The sequence below is a fragment of the Staurois parvus genome, unplaced genomic scaffold (assembly GCF_062004578.1).
Source record: "Staurois parvus isolate SC_StPar_1 unplaced genomic scaffold, SC_StPar_1.0 ptg001432l, whole genome shotgun sequence".
Taxonomy (NCBI): domain Eukaryota; kingdom Metazoa; phylum Chordata; class Amphibia; order Anura; family Ranidae; genus Staurois; species Staurois parvus.
Window position 1 is genome coordinate 6,117,049 of NW_028319228.1, and position 19,211 is coordinate 6,136,259.

Below are 19,211 nucleotides of genomic sequence, written 5' to 3' on the forward strand. Positions count from 1 at the left end.
TCATATCCTGGTCTGAGGGCTTTTTATCGTGGACCCTCTGCCATGGTTTGCTATCTTTCTCGACAATCTTCCCTGTTCCCTATCCACAGGGGAACACTCCAGAGGTGTCCTCTTTCCCCAATACTTTTTATTTTGGCCTTGGAGCCCCTACTACATGCCATCAAATCTGACCCGGATATCAAAGGGGTTATGGTTGCCCAACAGTCTTTTAAAGTCACCGCATTCGCGGATGATTTGCTTTTGACATTGACTCATCCACATACTACACTACCTACCCTTTTTTCTATCCTTACCTGCTTTTCCAGTATCTCTGGCTTAGTAGTAATTGAGGACAAATCATTGGCCCTCAACATCTCTCTTCCTGAGGTGGAAATACATTTATTTAAACAAAACCATAACTTCACCTGGACCACTACCCACTTAGAATATCTCAGAATTAACCTTACTATATCCTACCACACTCTCTACGAGGCCAATTATATCCCAGTTTTCTGTTCTCTTAAAATCTCACTCACATCCTGGTCTCGCCAACCCCTCTCGTGGATTGTCAGAATCAGCGCAGTGAAGATGACTATTCTTCCAAAGCTCTTATACTTATTCCTCACCCTCCTCATCCCAGCCCCTTCTTATGCCCTGAAGTAATTTCAAAATTATGTTCTACACTTTATCTGGGCTCACAGGAGACCTCGGGTCACCAAACACACCATGCTTATACACTGAAAGCAAGGGGGTCTAGGAGTTCCTAACTTTTCCAAGTACTATGTGGTGCCCAAATCACATCTTTGACCTCCTTACATGCAGCACAGCAGGCCCCTATATGGGTCACTTTGGAAGCACTCTTTTGCTATCTGGTCTCCCCTAGCTCATTTTTATGGTTCCCCCCGAGATCTAGGCCCATAACTATCAGCCCTCTAATGGCCCACTCGTTGCGCATTGGGACTCCACCAAATACTCCAGTGGTCTAATCTCCCCTCATTTACCACTTCTCCCTCTCTTGGGCAACCTTCTGTTTCCTCCTGGCCTTGAGTCCCCCAGCACCTTCCATTCCTCACTGGCTATTCTGTTTACATCTGGGCAGAAATAAGGGATAAATATCAAGCCCCTCATGCTGAACTTTTTCGATTTTTACAAATTAAACATTGGGTGGCTTTGGTCCTCACTGACAAAGACCCGACGACTCAATTGTCCCTATTTAAACATATTTGTCATCGAACTCCCCTCTCCCCCAAACATTTCTATCCTTTACTCACAGTTGACTAATCTTCAGTATCCAAACAACCACACTTACATTTCCAGGTGGGAAAAGGACCTTAAAAGCCCCAAAGATATGGGCTGTTGGTAACAGATATGGACAACCCTGACCTCATGCTTTATCATCCGTTCCTTATGCTGATTTATCTACGCGATATAGTTGATTTTTTTGTTTTCTCTCTTTTTGACATGCAAGTTACATTGTCACCGTTTACAGCCTGAAGTTGCTTATTGGATTTTGGGCCCGCATATGCGGCTAGGCTCCCAAAAAGTCACATGTGGTATCCCCATACTCAGGAGATGTAGCAGAATGTGTTTTGGGGTGTAATGCCACATAAAAACTTTTTCCTGTCATTTTCTAAAAACGTATGGCAAAAATAAGATCATCCATGGACTTAACATGCCTCTCAGCAAATACCTTTGGGTGTCTACTAAGGCTAAAACAACCAATCGCCATAATCGATATGAAAAATAGTTGTCAACTATTTTCATTTTTGAGTAGTTGGTCAGCCGATTAGATGGCCTGCATACAGAATGCATTATTTGTTTACAAGTCAGTATACACAGTGCAGCACACATACTTTCCAAATAGGGATAATTTGGGGGTGTTTGATTTGTCCTGACATTTAGGGCCTCTAAAAACATTATGTATATGACCAGCTTTAGGTGTTTCTGCCCAATTCCTAATATTGGGGTTACATGTAATGTTATTTTTTGTTCAGCTTGTGGGCACACATCAATCAATTTTGATGAAGAAAACTCTGGCAGAAAAATTGTATACCCAACAATAGAAGCTTCCACCACACATCCACCACACATCCACCCCACGCTTCTAATGTTGGGCATACATGTAATGTTCTTTGTTTCTTTCAGCCCATGGGCTGCACAAAAAAAAGAACTTTACAGATTCCTATATTCACATCAATTAACTCAATAAAACAACAACTTTTTTTTTACTCTTTTTTGTAACTTAACTTTTCAGTACAATAACCTTTCCAGCCTTTGATTTTGGGGTCTCTCAAAATGTGATAGACAGTTTCCTGGCTACATAACATCTTTAGAAACCCTTCTTGTGCAGAATTGCGTGAACCCCTATACTGTGCCATGCTGTACCCTAGAGTAATAGTTCACTACAGTATGGTAGCGATGGAAGCAATCCTTGATGCAGAGGCCAAGTTGATCAGGACAGACAGGACAAAAAAAAACAAAAAACAGATTTCTGGGACAAGTAATTTATGAGGGGCCGAATTTCATGAAGCCAATCATAGTCAGGGTCAGAGAACACAGGCATATGATGAATCCGGGCTGTGGACCAATATGACTGCACTTTGTTCTTTTTTGTAATGTCCATATGTCCATGTTAAGGGTTAGGCTCAAAAAAGTTTTAAATTTGGAAACCATGATAGGTTTCCACTCCAATGGCCTGGGAAGGTATGAATTTGGGTTGGCGGTGATATACAGTAAGGCATAAACATTACTTTGGTCCACGATCAAATTATAGTGGTCTTCGGTGAAAAACAGCTCAAAAAAATTAAGGGGCGTTGTTATGTTGGCTGTTTCTACCTGAACCTCAGGCTAGGCTGGAAATGGGGGGATAACAGGTACAGCTGAATCTGGGGGCAGCCAATTAGGGTTTGCAAGCACCTCTGGAAGGCTTCTATGGGCTCTACAGGCCTGTGCTCTAATTCTTGTTGGCTGTGGTTGCATTATGCCACTAATGCTAGCCACCTCATTAGCTTGTACTGCACTGCTGGTGCTTGCCATGAAATACTGCAATGCTGATGTTTAAAGGCCAGAATGTACTATGCTGCCGGTGCGTGCCAGATCATCAAAAAGTAGTCCAGTGCTAGTACTTGTGCCCTGCTGCATCTGTGTTTCTAGCACTTCAGCAACATGCCGTCAGGTATGCCTGATTTTAGCAGGATCCTCTTCACCGTCGTCTATAGGTTTATATTTTGAGACTGATACTGACACTGAGGCCGATCTTTTAATCTCATCTGTCATGCTCAGTACCTTTTTTGGACATTTTGTGCACTGACTTAGCAGTGACTATGGAAAAAAGGAGCTCCTGATTAGCAGGCTCCCATAGAGAGATTTCTAATTTCTTACTGCCACAGTTACAACAGTCTGACTACACAGGAAATGAAAAATGGCAACAGGGACACAGACAAATTATTTATCTTTATCACGGGTTGTGGTGGTGGTTAATTATATCAAACCAACTTTACCATCCACTTGGTGTATAGTATTAGTAATTAAATTATAATAATGTATGAGATAATGAATGTGAATCTATCAAATATATATTTTTGCATAAATTTATATGGACCAAAAAGATATATAGAGAATAATAAAATAAAATTGAAGTAAAGAATTTGTGAACAAATCAAATATTAAAACTTGTATACATAAGAGTTCAAAGTTTGCTGGGTATGTTCACATCGCTGTTTAAATCTCTGCTGCAACTATGATATTTTTTTGCGCTCACCTTCCTGTAAGCCCATTCTAGGCAAGCCAAGCTGTTTAGATCCAATAAGGTGATGGTTTGATGTTCTATGATTAGATCCTTCAGGAAGAGATGAATGGTGAGACTCCCCTCTGTTCTCCTGTGATGATCTCTGTGGTGTAGATGATTACCCTGCAGGTTTCTCCTCCATAATTGTCACAAGAAAAGGAATATAGTGCCTTATCTTTGTATAAAAGGTTTATTGTGTATCCCTTATGTTATATGCACTCACATGGTGTACATGTAAACAATGCCTTATACATGCAAACAGCCCGCTGAGTGAAACAAGCCTCCTGGTGTGTGTCTTCCTCATTCAGACTATACTCACTGTTCAGAAGTGGGTGTGCGGTGAAGTCAGAGCCCCTCCCCTACGCATGTCGCCACAGGGTCATGTGGCTTCGTCAGGGGGATGTGAGCATCTATTTTAAAATCATTTATAATTATGCACATAACAATGAGAATGTGATTTAGTGCCGGTGAACCAAAACTTTACAGTTTATTATATGTAGCTCACAAGTTATTCTTATTCATATAGTTTGGCAAGGACACAGACAGATACAAAGACAATCCAAGCTGACAGGGGCTCTAACCTTCTACTCATGTTGCTTTTGACAATTTGCTCTGACTTCCTGTCTGGTAGAGTGGTTGTCACCAGCACAATTAGCCCCAGATAGCAGTAAAAACCTTGTAACAAATATATCCAGGAACACACCCTTTAGTTTCCTTTATCAAGAGTACAGGGCTAACAGTGACATTAACAAGTAGGAGAGAACCAACACTCAACTCAGGGATCCGCCATGACCTCAAAACGTTAGTGTGTTAGGGTTTGTTTGTACATTGCTATTGCAAAATGAGTTAATGAATTCATTAGAAAGGAATACATAGCTGCTAATGTTTGCTTTATCTGACTGATGTTCATATTTAACCACTTCCAGTCCAGACACTTATACCCCCTTCCTGTCCAGACCAATTTTTAGCTTTCAGCGCTGTCGCACATTAAATGACAATTCCGCGGTCATGCAACACTGTACCCATATGATTTTTTTTATTTTTTTGAGACAGATAAAACTTTATTTTGGTGGTATTTATTCACCACTAGGATTTTTATATTTTTTGCTATAAAAATGAAAAAGTCCAAACATTTTGAAAAAAGTGTTTTTCTTATAAAATTTTGCAAATAATCTTTCTTCATAAATCTTGGCCAAAATGTATTCAGTTATCTTTTTAGTAAAAAAACAAACAAATTAGTTCAACCAAAAAAATTATAATTTTTCAAAAAACTTTTTTTTACATTTTTATTTTTTTTTTAGATTATTATTTATGTTTTTTTGTTAACATACTGTCACCCTAGCAGTACAGTGTCACTATAGTGACACTGTACTACTTGGGGGGGAGTGATGAAGATTTTTTTTTTTTACACTGATTGCTTTTACACCCATAAAGGCTGTAAAAGCAATATTTGCTCATTCTCTCTGGCTGCATTCTTGCAGCCATTGAGAAACACTGTGAGCGCTGTGATTGGTCACAGCTTGTCACATGGTACAAGGCTGTTATGAATAGCCCTGTACCATGTGACCTCTGTGATCATTCACAGATTTCACATGTAGTAAGCAATGATGTCAGAAGTGATATCTTGCTTACTACTATTCATGTGATCACTGATTGGTCAATCAGTGATCACATGATCAGAACCTCATACAGAGGTCCCGTACATCAATCAGGGAGTGCACAGTCCAAAATGGTGGGCGCTGTTTATGAACGGCAACCCTCCCCTTCACTGCCCCCGTCTGGCCATTTATATACATGGGCCAGACGGGAAGTGGTTAAATCAGCTATTCAGGTGCTGGATTGTCATGTACAAACAATGACAATAAATTAACACAGGAAATAGGATCAGCTATTCTATATTCTACAGGAAAATATGTTCAGAAAGCACCAGGATACTGCCAAAGCACAAACAATATCTGATATGGAAATGTTTTAAATCTTACCAAATGCTTGGCGGTTTCTGAATGAGAATATTTTGTGATATTTGGAAACTTGTCTTGTGCATGATGGTAAATTTAGGATCTGAGATTCTGTTGGCTTTTTTTTTTTTTTAGAAACAGTAAAGACAGGCAGCTCATATCCCCTTTATCACCAGAGAACAACATTCCTCTATCTGTTGTTATACAGTGCCAGGGAGTTGTTTGGTAACTCCAAGCCCTATGATCCCCACAGGATCTGCTTTTAGCTATGAATAGTTGAACTTCATAGATGTCTTTTGAATAGACGGCAGAAGGCAATTGCTACATGCTCACTGTTGTCTGGTCTGATAGGCCTGGTCTTCAAAAATATATGTACTGTAAATGGAAGTGATGGTTTTAGATACACGTGACGTGCCTATTATGAAAAGTGTGTTTTTAACAAGAATGTGTTTTTCCTCATAACCCCCAGCTTTTCTGCAGATGAAACCTTGGCTGGTTTTGACAACATGGCAGAGGGTAACAGAAATGGAGGTGATGCCCAAAGTGGAAGTGATGGCCAAGCAGGAGACAGTGAGACAGCAGAGACCAAGCAGCAAGACAACAAAACATTCATTTTTATAGTGTCTTTATTAGTAACATCTTACGTTAATGCAGTCCAGATTACAGCTGACCAGGAGACAGCAGGGCTGGGAATGACAGTCAGACTTAGGGTGGCAGCATTGAAAGAGAAAGCAAGACGAAAGGTGATGTCAGGAAAAAGCCAAACTGGAGGCGACAGCAGTCCTAAAGGTGACAGGTGAGCAGGGAACAGAGAGAATGATGGTAACATCCACCCTGATGATACCCAACCTTAGGATAAAAGAAAATAAGCAAAAAAATCAGCAGAATGGAAGGTGATGTCAAGACATGGAGGCAACAGCAAACTGTGAGATGACTTAACTCTTTCACTGGCAAAGCCATTCTTTTTTTTTGCACACATGCTATAATTTGACACATTTTAGGCCTGAAAATTGCTTAAACCCCCTAAAACTTTATGTTTTCAAAAAATAAAATGATGGAATTAGCAAATGTTACATGATAATTCCACTACTGTTTATCAAATCTACATCTTCGGTAGAAAATACACCTAAGTTATTTTTAAGCACACACAAACACAATATAGTACCCATTTTTTAAAACATAAAATATGTGGTTGCATTGAGTAAATACAGGGATTAGACAAAAAATGGAAACACAACACTATTTGCAGGCATTAAAGTGATGACATGTTTTGCGTTGAAAGCGGAGGTGATATAACATTATTTTGCTTCCGCTTTGTGATAAGACACCTAGCTAACAGATGGGAAGCCTTTCATCATTCACTGTGTGCGCTGCTAATAATACGGAGTCGTATCGGAGCTTACTGAGCTTCAAAGAGTGCAAATTGTTGGTGCCCGCTTAGCTGGTGTCTCTGTGACCGAAGTTGCCAAATTATTTGCCAGTATCAAAATTTATGATGGCATATACAGTTTCCCTGAAAACATTGTCTGATAGGCGCAAGCACGGTTGACATGGTCAAGTGACCAAAAGAAGCAAAAGGATATTGCATGGGATTGTGACTCAGAATAAGAAAACAACTGCTGCAAAAGTGACTGCAGAGCTCAATCTCAGTCTTCACGGGACTGAGATTGAGCTCTGTAGTCACTTTTACAACAGTTGTTTCTGGGTCACTGCTTCGGCTGCTAGAAGAGATGGAATGCGGTGTAGGGAGTGCAGATAATATCTCCCTGTATAGAGACTGACCTACCTATAACAGGAACACATTTGCAACAAGCTGCTTGCTGAATGTACCTTTTGTTGCTTGTGGCAACCACATGTATAACTTGCATTAAGCACTTGCAAACCGCGCTATAGCCGAATGATGGCTACAGCGCGGTTGTCCAGTTCTGGGAGGACGTCAAATGTTGTCCTCCCAGAACGTGCCCTCTCGTGTGCCCCTGGGGGTGCACACCAGGCAATCTCTGTGATTGCTTTGTCCTATGGACACAGCTGATCACGTGATGTGGTAAAAGACCAATCACAGTGGCCTTTTACCATGTGATCAGCTGTGTCCAATGACACAGCAGATCACTGATAAATGTAATTGCTGGTTATTGGCTGGACATTCCTCACGCTGTCACAGCGTGAGGAAAGTACTGCCGATAACCGGCAATTGATCGGCACCAATAATCAGAGCACTGATGATTCTCAGTGCCCATCAGTGCCACCCACCAGTGCTGCCCACCTGTGCCCAGCAGTGCCGCCCACCAGTGCCCAGCAGTGCCCCCCTTCAGTGCTGCCCAGCAGTGCCGCCAGTCAGTGCCCAGCAGTGCCAGCAGTCAGTGCCATCATAAGTTACGCTATCATTGTTGCATACCAGTGCCGTCTCATCAGTGCAGCCTATCCATGCCACCTCATCAGTGCTGCCTATCAGTGCCCATCAGTGCTGCCTATCAGTGCACCATCATCAATGCACATTAGTGAAGATGAAAAATTACCTGTTTGCAAAATTTTATAATAGAAACAAAGAAAAACCTTTTTTTAAAAATGTTTTGCTATTTTTTTGTTTTTAGTGCAAAAAATAAAACACCCAGTGGTGATTATATACCTTCAAAAGAAAGCTCTATTTGTGTGAAAAAAAAGATAAACATTTCATAAGGGTACACTGTTGCATGACCGCGCAATTGTCAATTAAAGTGCAACAGTACTGAAAGCTGAAAATTGGCCTGGGCAGGAAGGGGGTATAAGTGCCCGGTAGGCAAGTGGTTAAGGTGATGCTTAGCATGTTAATACGTGTGACAGTGACCCAAACTGTAGACTAGGTGTACGATAGTGTCAGTTACTTGCAGTGCACCCCTTTCAAGGACTTCAGACCAGGCAGAAGGCATAGTTTTAATGCTTTACTTGAGTTAAAGTGCAACATTACAAGAGTCCAACGCAGACAAGATAGTCCAGCAGAACTTCAATCAAAAGTTCCTAATCGGGCTATGTACTGCCCTGGCATACCTGCAGAGGTAGAGTCCAAGTAATTACAGAGTCTATCAAAGGCATTGTCCAGCAGCTGGGGTCTTTGGGACGAACCCCAGGTTATGACAACTTACATCAAGGTAGTAGAAGGCGAAATTCTTGTACTCCTCCCAGGTGCAGCTCTCCAATCTTCTCCCTTATGGGCTCTCAAGAAAAAAGCAAGACGAAAGGACGAAAAGGCAAAAGACCAAATGGCAAAAGACCCAGAACTTGGCCCACTGTCCCTTTTATATCCACAGGTGCAGTGGGTCAGACCTAAAGATCCCATCAAAAGCTAAAGAACCTGGAAAGGCATTAACTTCTAACCTCCTTTCTGGGGCAGCACCTATCTAGCTAATTATAACCTGCTTGTATGTGTGCCTACTGGCAACGCAATCATCATTTTCCAAAATCATGTCAATGGGCTTTTGTTCACTTTGATTTGGTTTTGCAGCCCCATGCAAACATATAAGCAGGTTAAACGCAGGTCAGAAGGAAGTCAAATTCTTTCATCAGTGAATTCTGAATAATCTCAGAAGTGTCTCAAACTAATATTAAAGCGGTATTAAACCAAACACCAAAAATGTACAGTAATATATTGCAGCGTACCAATTATTAGATGTGGTCGTTGCATTTGATTTTTTTTTTTTGCTTTTTTCTCCTCTGTTTTCACCTGGTGATCTGACCAGTAATACACCTCCTGTGCTCCCTACGCTGGATGAAGGAGTAACAGAGACACCTTTAGACAGCAGCATTGTCAATCTTTGGGGAGGGTAGTGTTAGATGTACTAGTAGATACACTTACAAATTGAAGCCAAACATCAGCTCGCACTGCAGTTACACAAGCAGTTACAGCAAAGTTGTTGTTTTTTTTCCCTTTGACAAAGTTTTTACATGAATTAATAAAAGCTGATCATTGTAAGCACTGCTGTCAGTGGCAAATGGTTTATCTCAACCCTCTAACTGAAACATTTGCTGGAGATCTTTTTTTGCTGAAAAACAGACTTACTGACTGGATCACCAGGTGAAAATAAAGGAAGGAAAGCATACAAAAAGAAAACTAACGCAGCTACCCATCTAAAGATTAGTAAGCTGCAGTATAATAAATAATTGCTTTTGGGTTTAATACAGCTATAAAGTGGTTGTAAAGGCAGAATGTTTCTTACCTTCTTGCATATTCTGCATGAAGGTAAAAAACCTTTGTGCAGAGCTCCCCCAACCCCCCTAATACTCACCTGAGCCCCCCCTCTCAATCCAGCAAGAACCTCAGCTGCCCAGGGACTCTCCCTCCTCATTGGCTGAGACAGCAGTAGAAGCAATTGGCTCCTGCTGCTGTCAATCACAGCCAGTGAGCGAATGAAGAGGGAAGGGGGCAAAGCGGGGTAAAGCCATGGCTCTGGGTGTGAATGGACAAGCAGAGCAGTGGCTGATTCCCAAGCCTGCTTGGGTTCCCTCATAGCAAGCTGCTTGCTGTGGGGGCACTCAGCAAGAGGGAGGGGCCAGGAGTGTCAGTGGGGGACTTGAGAAGAGGAGGATCAGGGCTTCTCTGTGCAAATCCACTGCACAGAGAAGGTAAGTATAACATGTTTGTTATTAAAAAAAAAAAAAAAAAAGACTTTAATATTGCGTTAAACTGATGCCATCAGCACAAGCCACATGCCCATTGATCCAGGTCTTACATTATTTTTATAGCTTTTGGCATCATGGATAGGGTCCAAATGTACAATTTTTCTCAAAGGCTCAGTCCTCTAAAAACTGATATTGAATATGATACCGAAAGTGCTGACTAAGCCCTCCAAATCTCAACCTACCACTAAAATGTCACTTTTTGCATCTCTCATGCTATGTTCCAGCAATGACAAGTTCAATGGTGATAAATAAAATTGCGACAAATTACATGACAAAAATGACAACGCTAAAAGTTAATACAAGTGCGTCAGATTCCCGAATTTTGAAATATTTATTTTTATATCCAGGATCATAATTTTTATGCTACAGATCCTAATAAAAATAGTTCTATTAAAGTATTACTAAAGGAAAAACTTTTTTTTTAGTTTTGGATAGGATAGTTTTTGAGGGATTAGAACCCCGTCAGTTTTTATTGCTATCTGTGATCCCGTTAAGGAGATTCACCCTCTCTATTTGTCCTGTTTACTGTTATCATTGAAAATAAAAGTAAAAGAAAATCTTAAATTTTGAGTTGTCCCAAGAAAAATAAGGGGGAAATCTTCCAATGGCGATACTAGTTCTTGTGGCCTGGGCGACCCCAAGGAATTTCCTTAATTTGCAGGGATTTCTGCCCACTTCCTGTTTCACTATAGGACAGGAACTTAACGGAAATCTCTTAAAAGGGACACAGGTGGCAGAAAAAAAAAATCTGACAGGGGTTATAACCCTCCATTGCTCCATCCAAAATGAAAAAAAAACAACATTTGGCCAATAGTTTTACTTTAAATTAATGCAGAATATTTTCTTTTGTGTATTTTTTTTTCAATAAGAGCATAGACTTTGAAGTAGGAGCCCTATGTCAGGGTCTAAAGAACACTCCAACTCTTGCTAATCTTAACCTTAGTCATTGGGTACTTTGGTAGTAATCAGTCCTAAAATTTATTATGTAAAAAAAAGTATTTATTTTTTGCCATTCGGGCATGTAAAGTGCTGTAACAATGTTACATATTAACTTGACAGTGCATCAAAGTACATTGTCTATCTAACAAACATTTATTCAATACATGAAAGTCTGTAGGTGATGCCTCTTGGATTCACAGGAAAGATGTTTCATTATTTATTGCAAGTCTGAAAAAGACTTCCAGATTCTCAGTAAGAAAACATAAAATGACTTCAGGTACACTTATGGAAGTTTAGCAAGCTTTCATTGGGCATTTCCAAATTGGAAGAGGAGGGTTCATTTCTGATGCTCTGGATGGTCTACTAGATATCAAAGAGATTGCATCTTTAGGAAACGTTCACGTGTAACCATACAAGGCTCTTTTTAAAATACTAATATTGATGTCCTGGTCGAAAAAAAATCAGTGAGTAGAATTCAGTGAGGCAAAGTAATTGTTACCAGTTATTAAACAAAGCAACAGGTAACAGCTTATCCTTTGGCAGATGAATATGATGAGTGTCATATACTTCATATAAACACCATAGGTTCTTCACAGTGTAGCCTCTGTACTTGGACATGTTCCATTTTATGGAAGAAGAGCCAAAGCTAAAGCATCTTCATAGGCTCAATATGTTATAACTGACTTCAATTAAAAACATGAATTCTAGCATGTAAATCCAGTTATACTGGTCTGCAGTCTGGAATTTCTTAAATACTATTAGGCTTGTATATGTGTGATTCTTCACTTTGCGATGCAGTTCTCTTTTCTTGCCGGACAGTAGTCTTTGGAATGCTCTTTGATGTCGTGGGGATTGCCCACAAGGTTACAAAAGAATACGCCACTCCACCTGCCATGCTGAAACAGGAAACACAATATAAAATTAGCTACATGGATTTTGACATTGCCTCAACTTCTTATTTAAAGGCTGTAACCATCTTTAAAGTTATTATTATACAGGATTTATATAGCGCCAACAGTTTGTTCAGCGCTTTACAATATAACGGGAGACAATACAGCAACAATACAGTTCAATACAAGAGGGTTAGGAGGGGCTGGTGGTACAAAAAGGTAAAACTATGGGGGATGGACTGGTAGGAGCAAAAGAAGATTCCATTATTAGCTGAAGGCAGGATAGGCTTCCCTGAAGAGATAGGTTTTCAGAGATCGCCTAAAAGGGAGTAGACTTGGCGATAGTCTGATAAATTGGATTAGAGAGTTCCAGAGGATGGGGGAGGCTCTGGACAAGTCCTGGAGACGAGCATGGGAGGAGAAAAGGGAGCTAGAGAGCAGGAGGTCGGGGGAGGAGCGGAGAGTACGGTTTGGGTGATATTTGGAGACAAGGTAGTTGATGTAATTTTGGGCAGAGTTATAAATGGCTTTATATGTTATTGTTAATGTTTTGAACTTTATTTGTTGGGCAACGGGAAGCCAGTGGAAGGATTGGCAGAGAGGGGTGGCAGATATGGAACGATTAGTAAGGTGGATGAGTCTGGCAGCAGGATTTATGATAGACTGAAGAGGAGATAGCCTGCTATGAGGTAGGCCAAAAGTCCCATTTAATGCAGCTAGATGGTTTTTTCAAACAATTCAAAAGTTTCCCAATTTTCTTTTCCTTTTAAAGACCCTACAAGTATAGAAACATGCTAGTTGCCTAGCTTTCAGTCTTATGCATTGGCTTTAATCATTTCTGAGTCACTGACCTTAAAAAAGTTAGCAAGTGTGCCTGGTTCTTATAGGATTACTTCAAAATAGTTTGGCAACTGTAGTAAAGTCCAAGAGAACTGGACATACAATCCTAAAAGTATATAGGACTCCAACCTATTCATATAATTTGGATGAGGTCATATGAAATATTGACTGGATAAGTTAGAACATTTTAACCCCGACACTTTTCCAACAACTATATAGTGTGAGGGTGTAGCTGATTAGTTACATATTGAATGGATTATTTAGGTAGACCTTTAAAAGCAAAATTAGTTGGTAAATATAAAGGAGATCAAGCAGTGATTGGACAATTAAATTGTAATGTGTGTGGCCAACTGAACACCGGATACACCCCTTACAATTTCTTCCTTCAAGTAAAGCAGCCCATAGATTACTTAATTTTCTTTCCTTCCACTACGGGTGTGTCTGTTGTGGCGCTATTGTGTTTTGTCGGCAGGGAGGCATGGGGCGTCTTCCTGGCACACAATGGTTACTGCTAGCGGTTGTAGCCGCTAGCAGTAATTGAATGTCAAAAAATCTGACAGGCTGGTTGTACCCAAGTTGATCGATGGATCAACTTGTATTAAACAGCCTACCCATACATGGATCGAACCTTGGCTGTTCCCTGCTGAACCAACTGAATTTTGATCAATGTATAGCCAGCTTAGGTTTCTTACAGTTTGTTTGACGTTTGTATACAACATGCCTAAAGCCTCTGAGGATTGGAAAGCTGACGTAAGTGACGGGTGCAGAGAAGATTTATCTGTATGACTGCTACACTTTAGAGGCATTTTTTGCTTTTGATTTGAATGGATTTGTTTGTCTGTCGTGCACATGTTTGCTGTTGGTTTTAAATGTCACCAAATATTAAAAATGTTATAAAATGTAATAGCTGAAAATTATTAATTCTGTATAAAATGCTGTGTCTCATACAATTTTACTTAACATGCAATTCTTTTGAGCTATGCTTGCAGACAACTCAAAGTGGCAATTCAAAGCAGCAATCATCTTAAGATTTACGGTATGTTTTCAGTTTTTGTCATATTTTTCTTATGTAGTATAAAAAGAAAATAAATATGATGGATGATAACGAGCCAACTTTTCTTCTGCAAGCTGTTAAATAGCAGGACAACATGTTTTCAGACAATGGTTAGTATTCCCAAATCTGGCTTCAAAATAATGGAAACACAGGGTCCCACCCCATGGTCATATTACTATGCCTGTGGGTTTAACCGTTTCGATGCCACAGCCGTTTTTGCATTTTTTTTTTTTTGCACACACGTTTAAAAAAAATAATAATTTTAGGCCCGAAGATTGCACAAAACCCCCAAAACATTACATATGTTCTGAAAGCAGACACCCTAGAGATTAAAATAGTGATAGTTCCAATTTTTTGTCACACGATATTATTGCAAAGTGAATTTAGATCAAACAAACGCAATAAATTACCCAAATATTTGGTAAAATATAAAAAAGATGAGGCTGTGCCGAATAAATAGATACCCAACTTGCCAAACCTTACATTTGTGTACACCTATGAAATTGTGTCAAACTTTAGCACCTTATATTTTCTATAGACAACGCTTCAAAAGCCCCTACAGGTCATCATTTTAGTGTTATGAAGGAGGTCTGGTGTTAGAATTATTACTCTCACTCCACCTTACGTGGCGATATGTAACATGTGTATCGCAATCAATTATTCCACCAGGGACCGTCAGGGCTGCCACTGGCCAGAACTACAGAAGCAGTGTTGGCAAATATGCCCACCTGCTTACTCCACAGCCAGCATAGTAGCAGTCCTCACATTCCAGATTAAAAATCGATCCCCCCACTGCCTGTGTCCATAGGTGGAGCAGCCAGAACATGGTTCTGGACAGTTCTGCCAGAAAAAAATGGCCTGCATATAGGACAGATTTACTGCAGGGTTACTATGTATTCTCAGTTCTTATCTCAATCTTTTTTTTTTTATATAACTACTGTCAGTAATGTGTGCTTTTATTAACAGAATTTCACCCACTACTGAATATTAAATGCTTGGTGGAGTTTTTTTTTTAAGTGGAGTACTGTATATAGTCAAATACAGTATAATGATCACAGTCAGTTGAGACTACTGTCTGTACCACCATCCTGGATATCTATTGAAGTATAAGTATACTGTTTAAGTATCATTCTTAAAGCCCAACTCTGTAAACTTAAAAATTATACCTTGAATTGGGGCTGTGCCTATACAAGGGTGTATTGCTCATTTTGGTCTCCACTGCTAGACCAATCCCTGCAGTGTCTTCTCACCTACGCTCCAAAAGTCTAAGGTCTTGGTGTCACCTAGACCAATATAGGATCCATAGCCCTGCACTAGCCAAGGGACAGTCCACTGCCGAAGCATAGGGAAGTGCTGCTTTCCAGGGCAGCGGTGGATCAGGTAAGTAAAAGTGCTTCTGCTCTCTCCTAGACCCACTGCAAGAGATAATTTTCAAGTTTCCCCAGAGTTGGACTTTAGGATATTTTTTCATAAATTTATTACAAAAGATTAAAAATATCATACCATTAGAATCAAATATTTTTACACCTTCTAGTCTTTGACCTAATTCAGTCCTATCAGGTTTATTGTTATACTATTATCATGTTTAGAGAAGACACACTTATAGTATCAGCTTTCAGTTAGTCTTTTCCAAACCATCAGTTCACATAGAAAGATAAGATGGATAGACTGTAACTGAACCTTTGTGTTTCTTAACCCCTTAGCACAGGCACCTCCCAGCCCTTTAAGGGTTCCAGAAGCTGGGAGGCGGAACGGGGTTTTAGAGTCATGTGACCGCCGTGATTCGCTGTCAGGGCGGTCACATGATCGGGAAAGGTCACGATCGAAAAAGAGGAGATCGGGACCTTTCCGTGAGTACCGAACATGTGTGCTGGGAGCGCGCGCTTTCAGCGCGTTTTTTTTTTTAATAGAACACAAATGTGCGGCCGCTCAGCGTCTAGGCCCAGATGCCGGGAGGCCTCACATTTGCGTTCGGCCGGCGCCAAGACATTAAGCTAGATATAGATGGATAGAAATTTGCCCAGTTCAACAGGGACCAGCAAAATTTCGATCCATCTTTGGCTGGTTTTGTTGAACAGTAGATGATCTATTGATCAGCTCAGCTCAGGAGCAGGCTTGCTGGAAAACTTTAGTTTGATCGCTGCACCGCTTACCAGTGTATTCTAACAGCGGAGGAGTCCAGCTGACTCCCCCTCTATCAGAATACAATGACACAGAAGGGAGGATTCCTGCATGCACTTCAAATGTGCAAAAGGCGGAATTGGTTTAGTTATGTTCAGCCCACTGGCTGAGCCATGTATTGCCAGCTTTAGACCAACAATCTACTTCTGCAGGAAATCATATGAGGTTATTTATCTAAGGTTACATTCACAAATTAATTAGTGCATATAATTTACATTCATGTGTCAATGTTGCCATTCCTCAATTTCATTACTCAAATTGAACCTTGAGTAAGTCAGTCTAAAAGGTCTCTTCACTGTAGGTACACATAACTAATCCCAGTTGGGGATTATCAAAGAAATCAAAGAGAAATATAACATTTACAGTATTGAAAATCATTGCTCCAACCAGACGGTATGGCTTCACAGTAAAGTTCCATATCTCCATTGTACCAAAAGTTTAGATAGGAAAAAAAGGGGAAGTCCATGTCTTTCAAATCTCTGAACCGCTGCACCTGCTGTGTGGGCAGTGACAGCTAATCAACTGTGGAGGTAAATGCAGCAGGACCAGGAAAGGGGGAGGGTGTAGGGAGTTACTTTACCCTTTAATTTTTTGGTGAAATGGCAAACTTACACGTTAAGCTTTTGCCCATATCAAAATACTGATACATTGAAGTTAACCAAAATCTTAACTTATTTGCTAGAAATCTAACTCTCAAAGTAATGTATTATGAGGACAACAAAAAGGAATTTCTCCTTGGTGAGACAGTAAAAAACAATTCACAATGAGAGAATATAAAGCACTTGAAGATCTTGTTGAATTATGGGAGCAAAGCTATAGTGAAGTGGAAGATGAAGACAGGGAGGAACCTGAGGTCATACAAATAAAGGATTACATACCGGACACACCGAACCTGACTTTAAAATCATGCGGCGTACAGTGAAGTTGCACGATTTGAAAGGTGGACGACATGCCAATTTCAGGTGCGATTTGCAAACATCTGACACAGATGTCTATGCAAATTGCACCAAAAGTAGTACATGTACTACTTTAGAAATCAGTGTGGCTCTGACCAAGTCACTGTAATTGTGGACAATAGGGTGTGACTTGGCATGCAATTTGTAAGTCGCATGGCATGCAAATCACATGCCAATTCACATCCAGTGTGACAAGAGACTTAAACTGATAGAAGACTTTTCCAGCAATATAGACTAATACAAGTAGTTATGATTTTTTTGCAAAAAAACTGCAACAGAAATTGAAAAAATGATCCAGCAACCCTTGGACATTGCATAATCTCACTACCAAAGAGTCTTTTGATTACGAATATTTGACAATATTGTTGTGAAATCCTCTGACAAAGGAGGAAATAATGTGGTTATGAATAACAACCAATGTGAAACCATGTGCTTGGGCATTTTAAAAAATAAAGAATGGTGTAGAAAGATTATCTACTACCATGGAGAGGTGCAGATTTTTTTTGATCAACAGTGAATCAACAGTGAATCTATTGGTAGAAAGATAAAGTAATATATTATAATATAATATGCTAGCGGATTAGTTTATGTGCTTTTGAGGTCACATGTTATGAGTGCCGTGGGGGATAGCACCTAAAGTGTCGGTGCTTGTGCCCAATTCATGTACCTGTCACAGATAGGTACACGATTTATCCATGTCTACACTAATACATATATATATATATATATATATATATATATATATTTATTTATTTATTTTATTTTTTTTTTGTTTTATGTCATTGGATAGGTATATAGAGCTATGCAATATGTCTAATTAAGATGGGTCCTTTTATGCTGTTTGGAAGTTAGGTAGGCCTCCTATTTTATGGAAATCATATATGCATAATAAACAATGTACATTTTATTTTATTGGCTGTAACTTTTATCATTTGTCTAATGTATTTATCTGCTTGACAACCACTTTAATATATTTGTGGAATTCTGTATATTATTTAGATGGGATCATCACTGGGGCCTATGGTCCCTTTATAGTCCCCGGCCACACTGCCCAGCTTGGTTTTGTGACTTATAGTGAAAAGGCCTTTTAGACTGACTTATTCAGTATACAGTGTAAATATGATTTAAAAAGCTATAGATTGGCAACATTGCCAGATTAATGTAAATCATTTGTGTAAAAAAAATGTGTTTAGGCGATTTTCAAATAAATAGCCTAGTATAATCCAATAAAGAAGTAGACCACTGATCTTAAAAACGCATAAAGTTTAAATTACAGCATGTCCATCTCTTCTTCCTATGCAGATCGATTGTGTGTGTGTACAAGACCAACTGAGACTACAATATGGCTTCTTCAAATATAATACTATAACAACAAACCAAAGAGGAACTGAATAAGGGTAAAGACTAGTGGTGTATTTACTGCAAGGCAAACAAGGTGTTTGCCTAACGTGGCAATTTTCAGCGGGGACAGTGCCACACCCCCAGAAGAAGGGACACACATGGCAGAGATGGGGACCTGGTAAGACTCTGCCATGGAATCTGAGGAGGCTGCATGCTGCTGGAGGGTGTAAGCTTCCCGCACAAGAAAGGTAGACACTGGGCTTGGCTCCAGGTATTAATGGCTGCTTTTCGGAGAGGTTGAGGTTAGTGCTTGACTAAGTCTCTCTCCCTGTAGGTGGCATTGGGGGCTGGGGGGTTCACGGGGAATGAAGGGGGCTGAAGGGCGGGTGTTATGTGCTGGTGGGGGGGTGCCAAATTTTAGTGGCAGCAGCAGGGGCTTGGGGGGGTGCACAGGTGCTGGTGATTTTGTTACCTAAGGTAGCACAAGAGCCAAATACACCACTAGTAAAGACTAGGAGATGCAAGAAATTTGATGCTTGACCTAATGTTGATAGGATTGAATGAAACCACGTGTGGCCAAAAACTGGGACATAATGTATGTTTTTTGCAGGTTGAGAAGTGTGTGTGGTGTGT

The 19,211-nt window shown here is 40.1% G+C and overlaps 1 protein-coding gene across 1 annotated transcript in view; it reads right to left on the reverse strand.

The window, feature by feature from the left end:
* Positions 1-10,689: 10,689 nt before the first annotated feature.
* SLC35D2 (solute carrier family 35 member D2) overlaps positions 10,690-19,211 on the reverse strand; it is a 103,147-nt gene continuing 94,625 nt past the window's right edge. Inside the window, exon 12 of the mRNA XM_089662140.1 lies at positions 10,690-12,212. Coding sequence (XP_089518266.1) covers positions 12,065-12,212 — 148 coding nt within the window. The 3' untranslated portion in view covers positions 10,690-12,064. The remainder of the gene's footprint in view (positions 12,213-19,211) is intronic.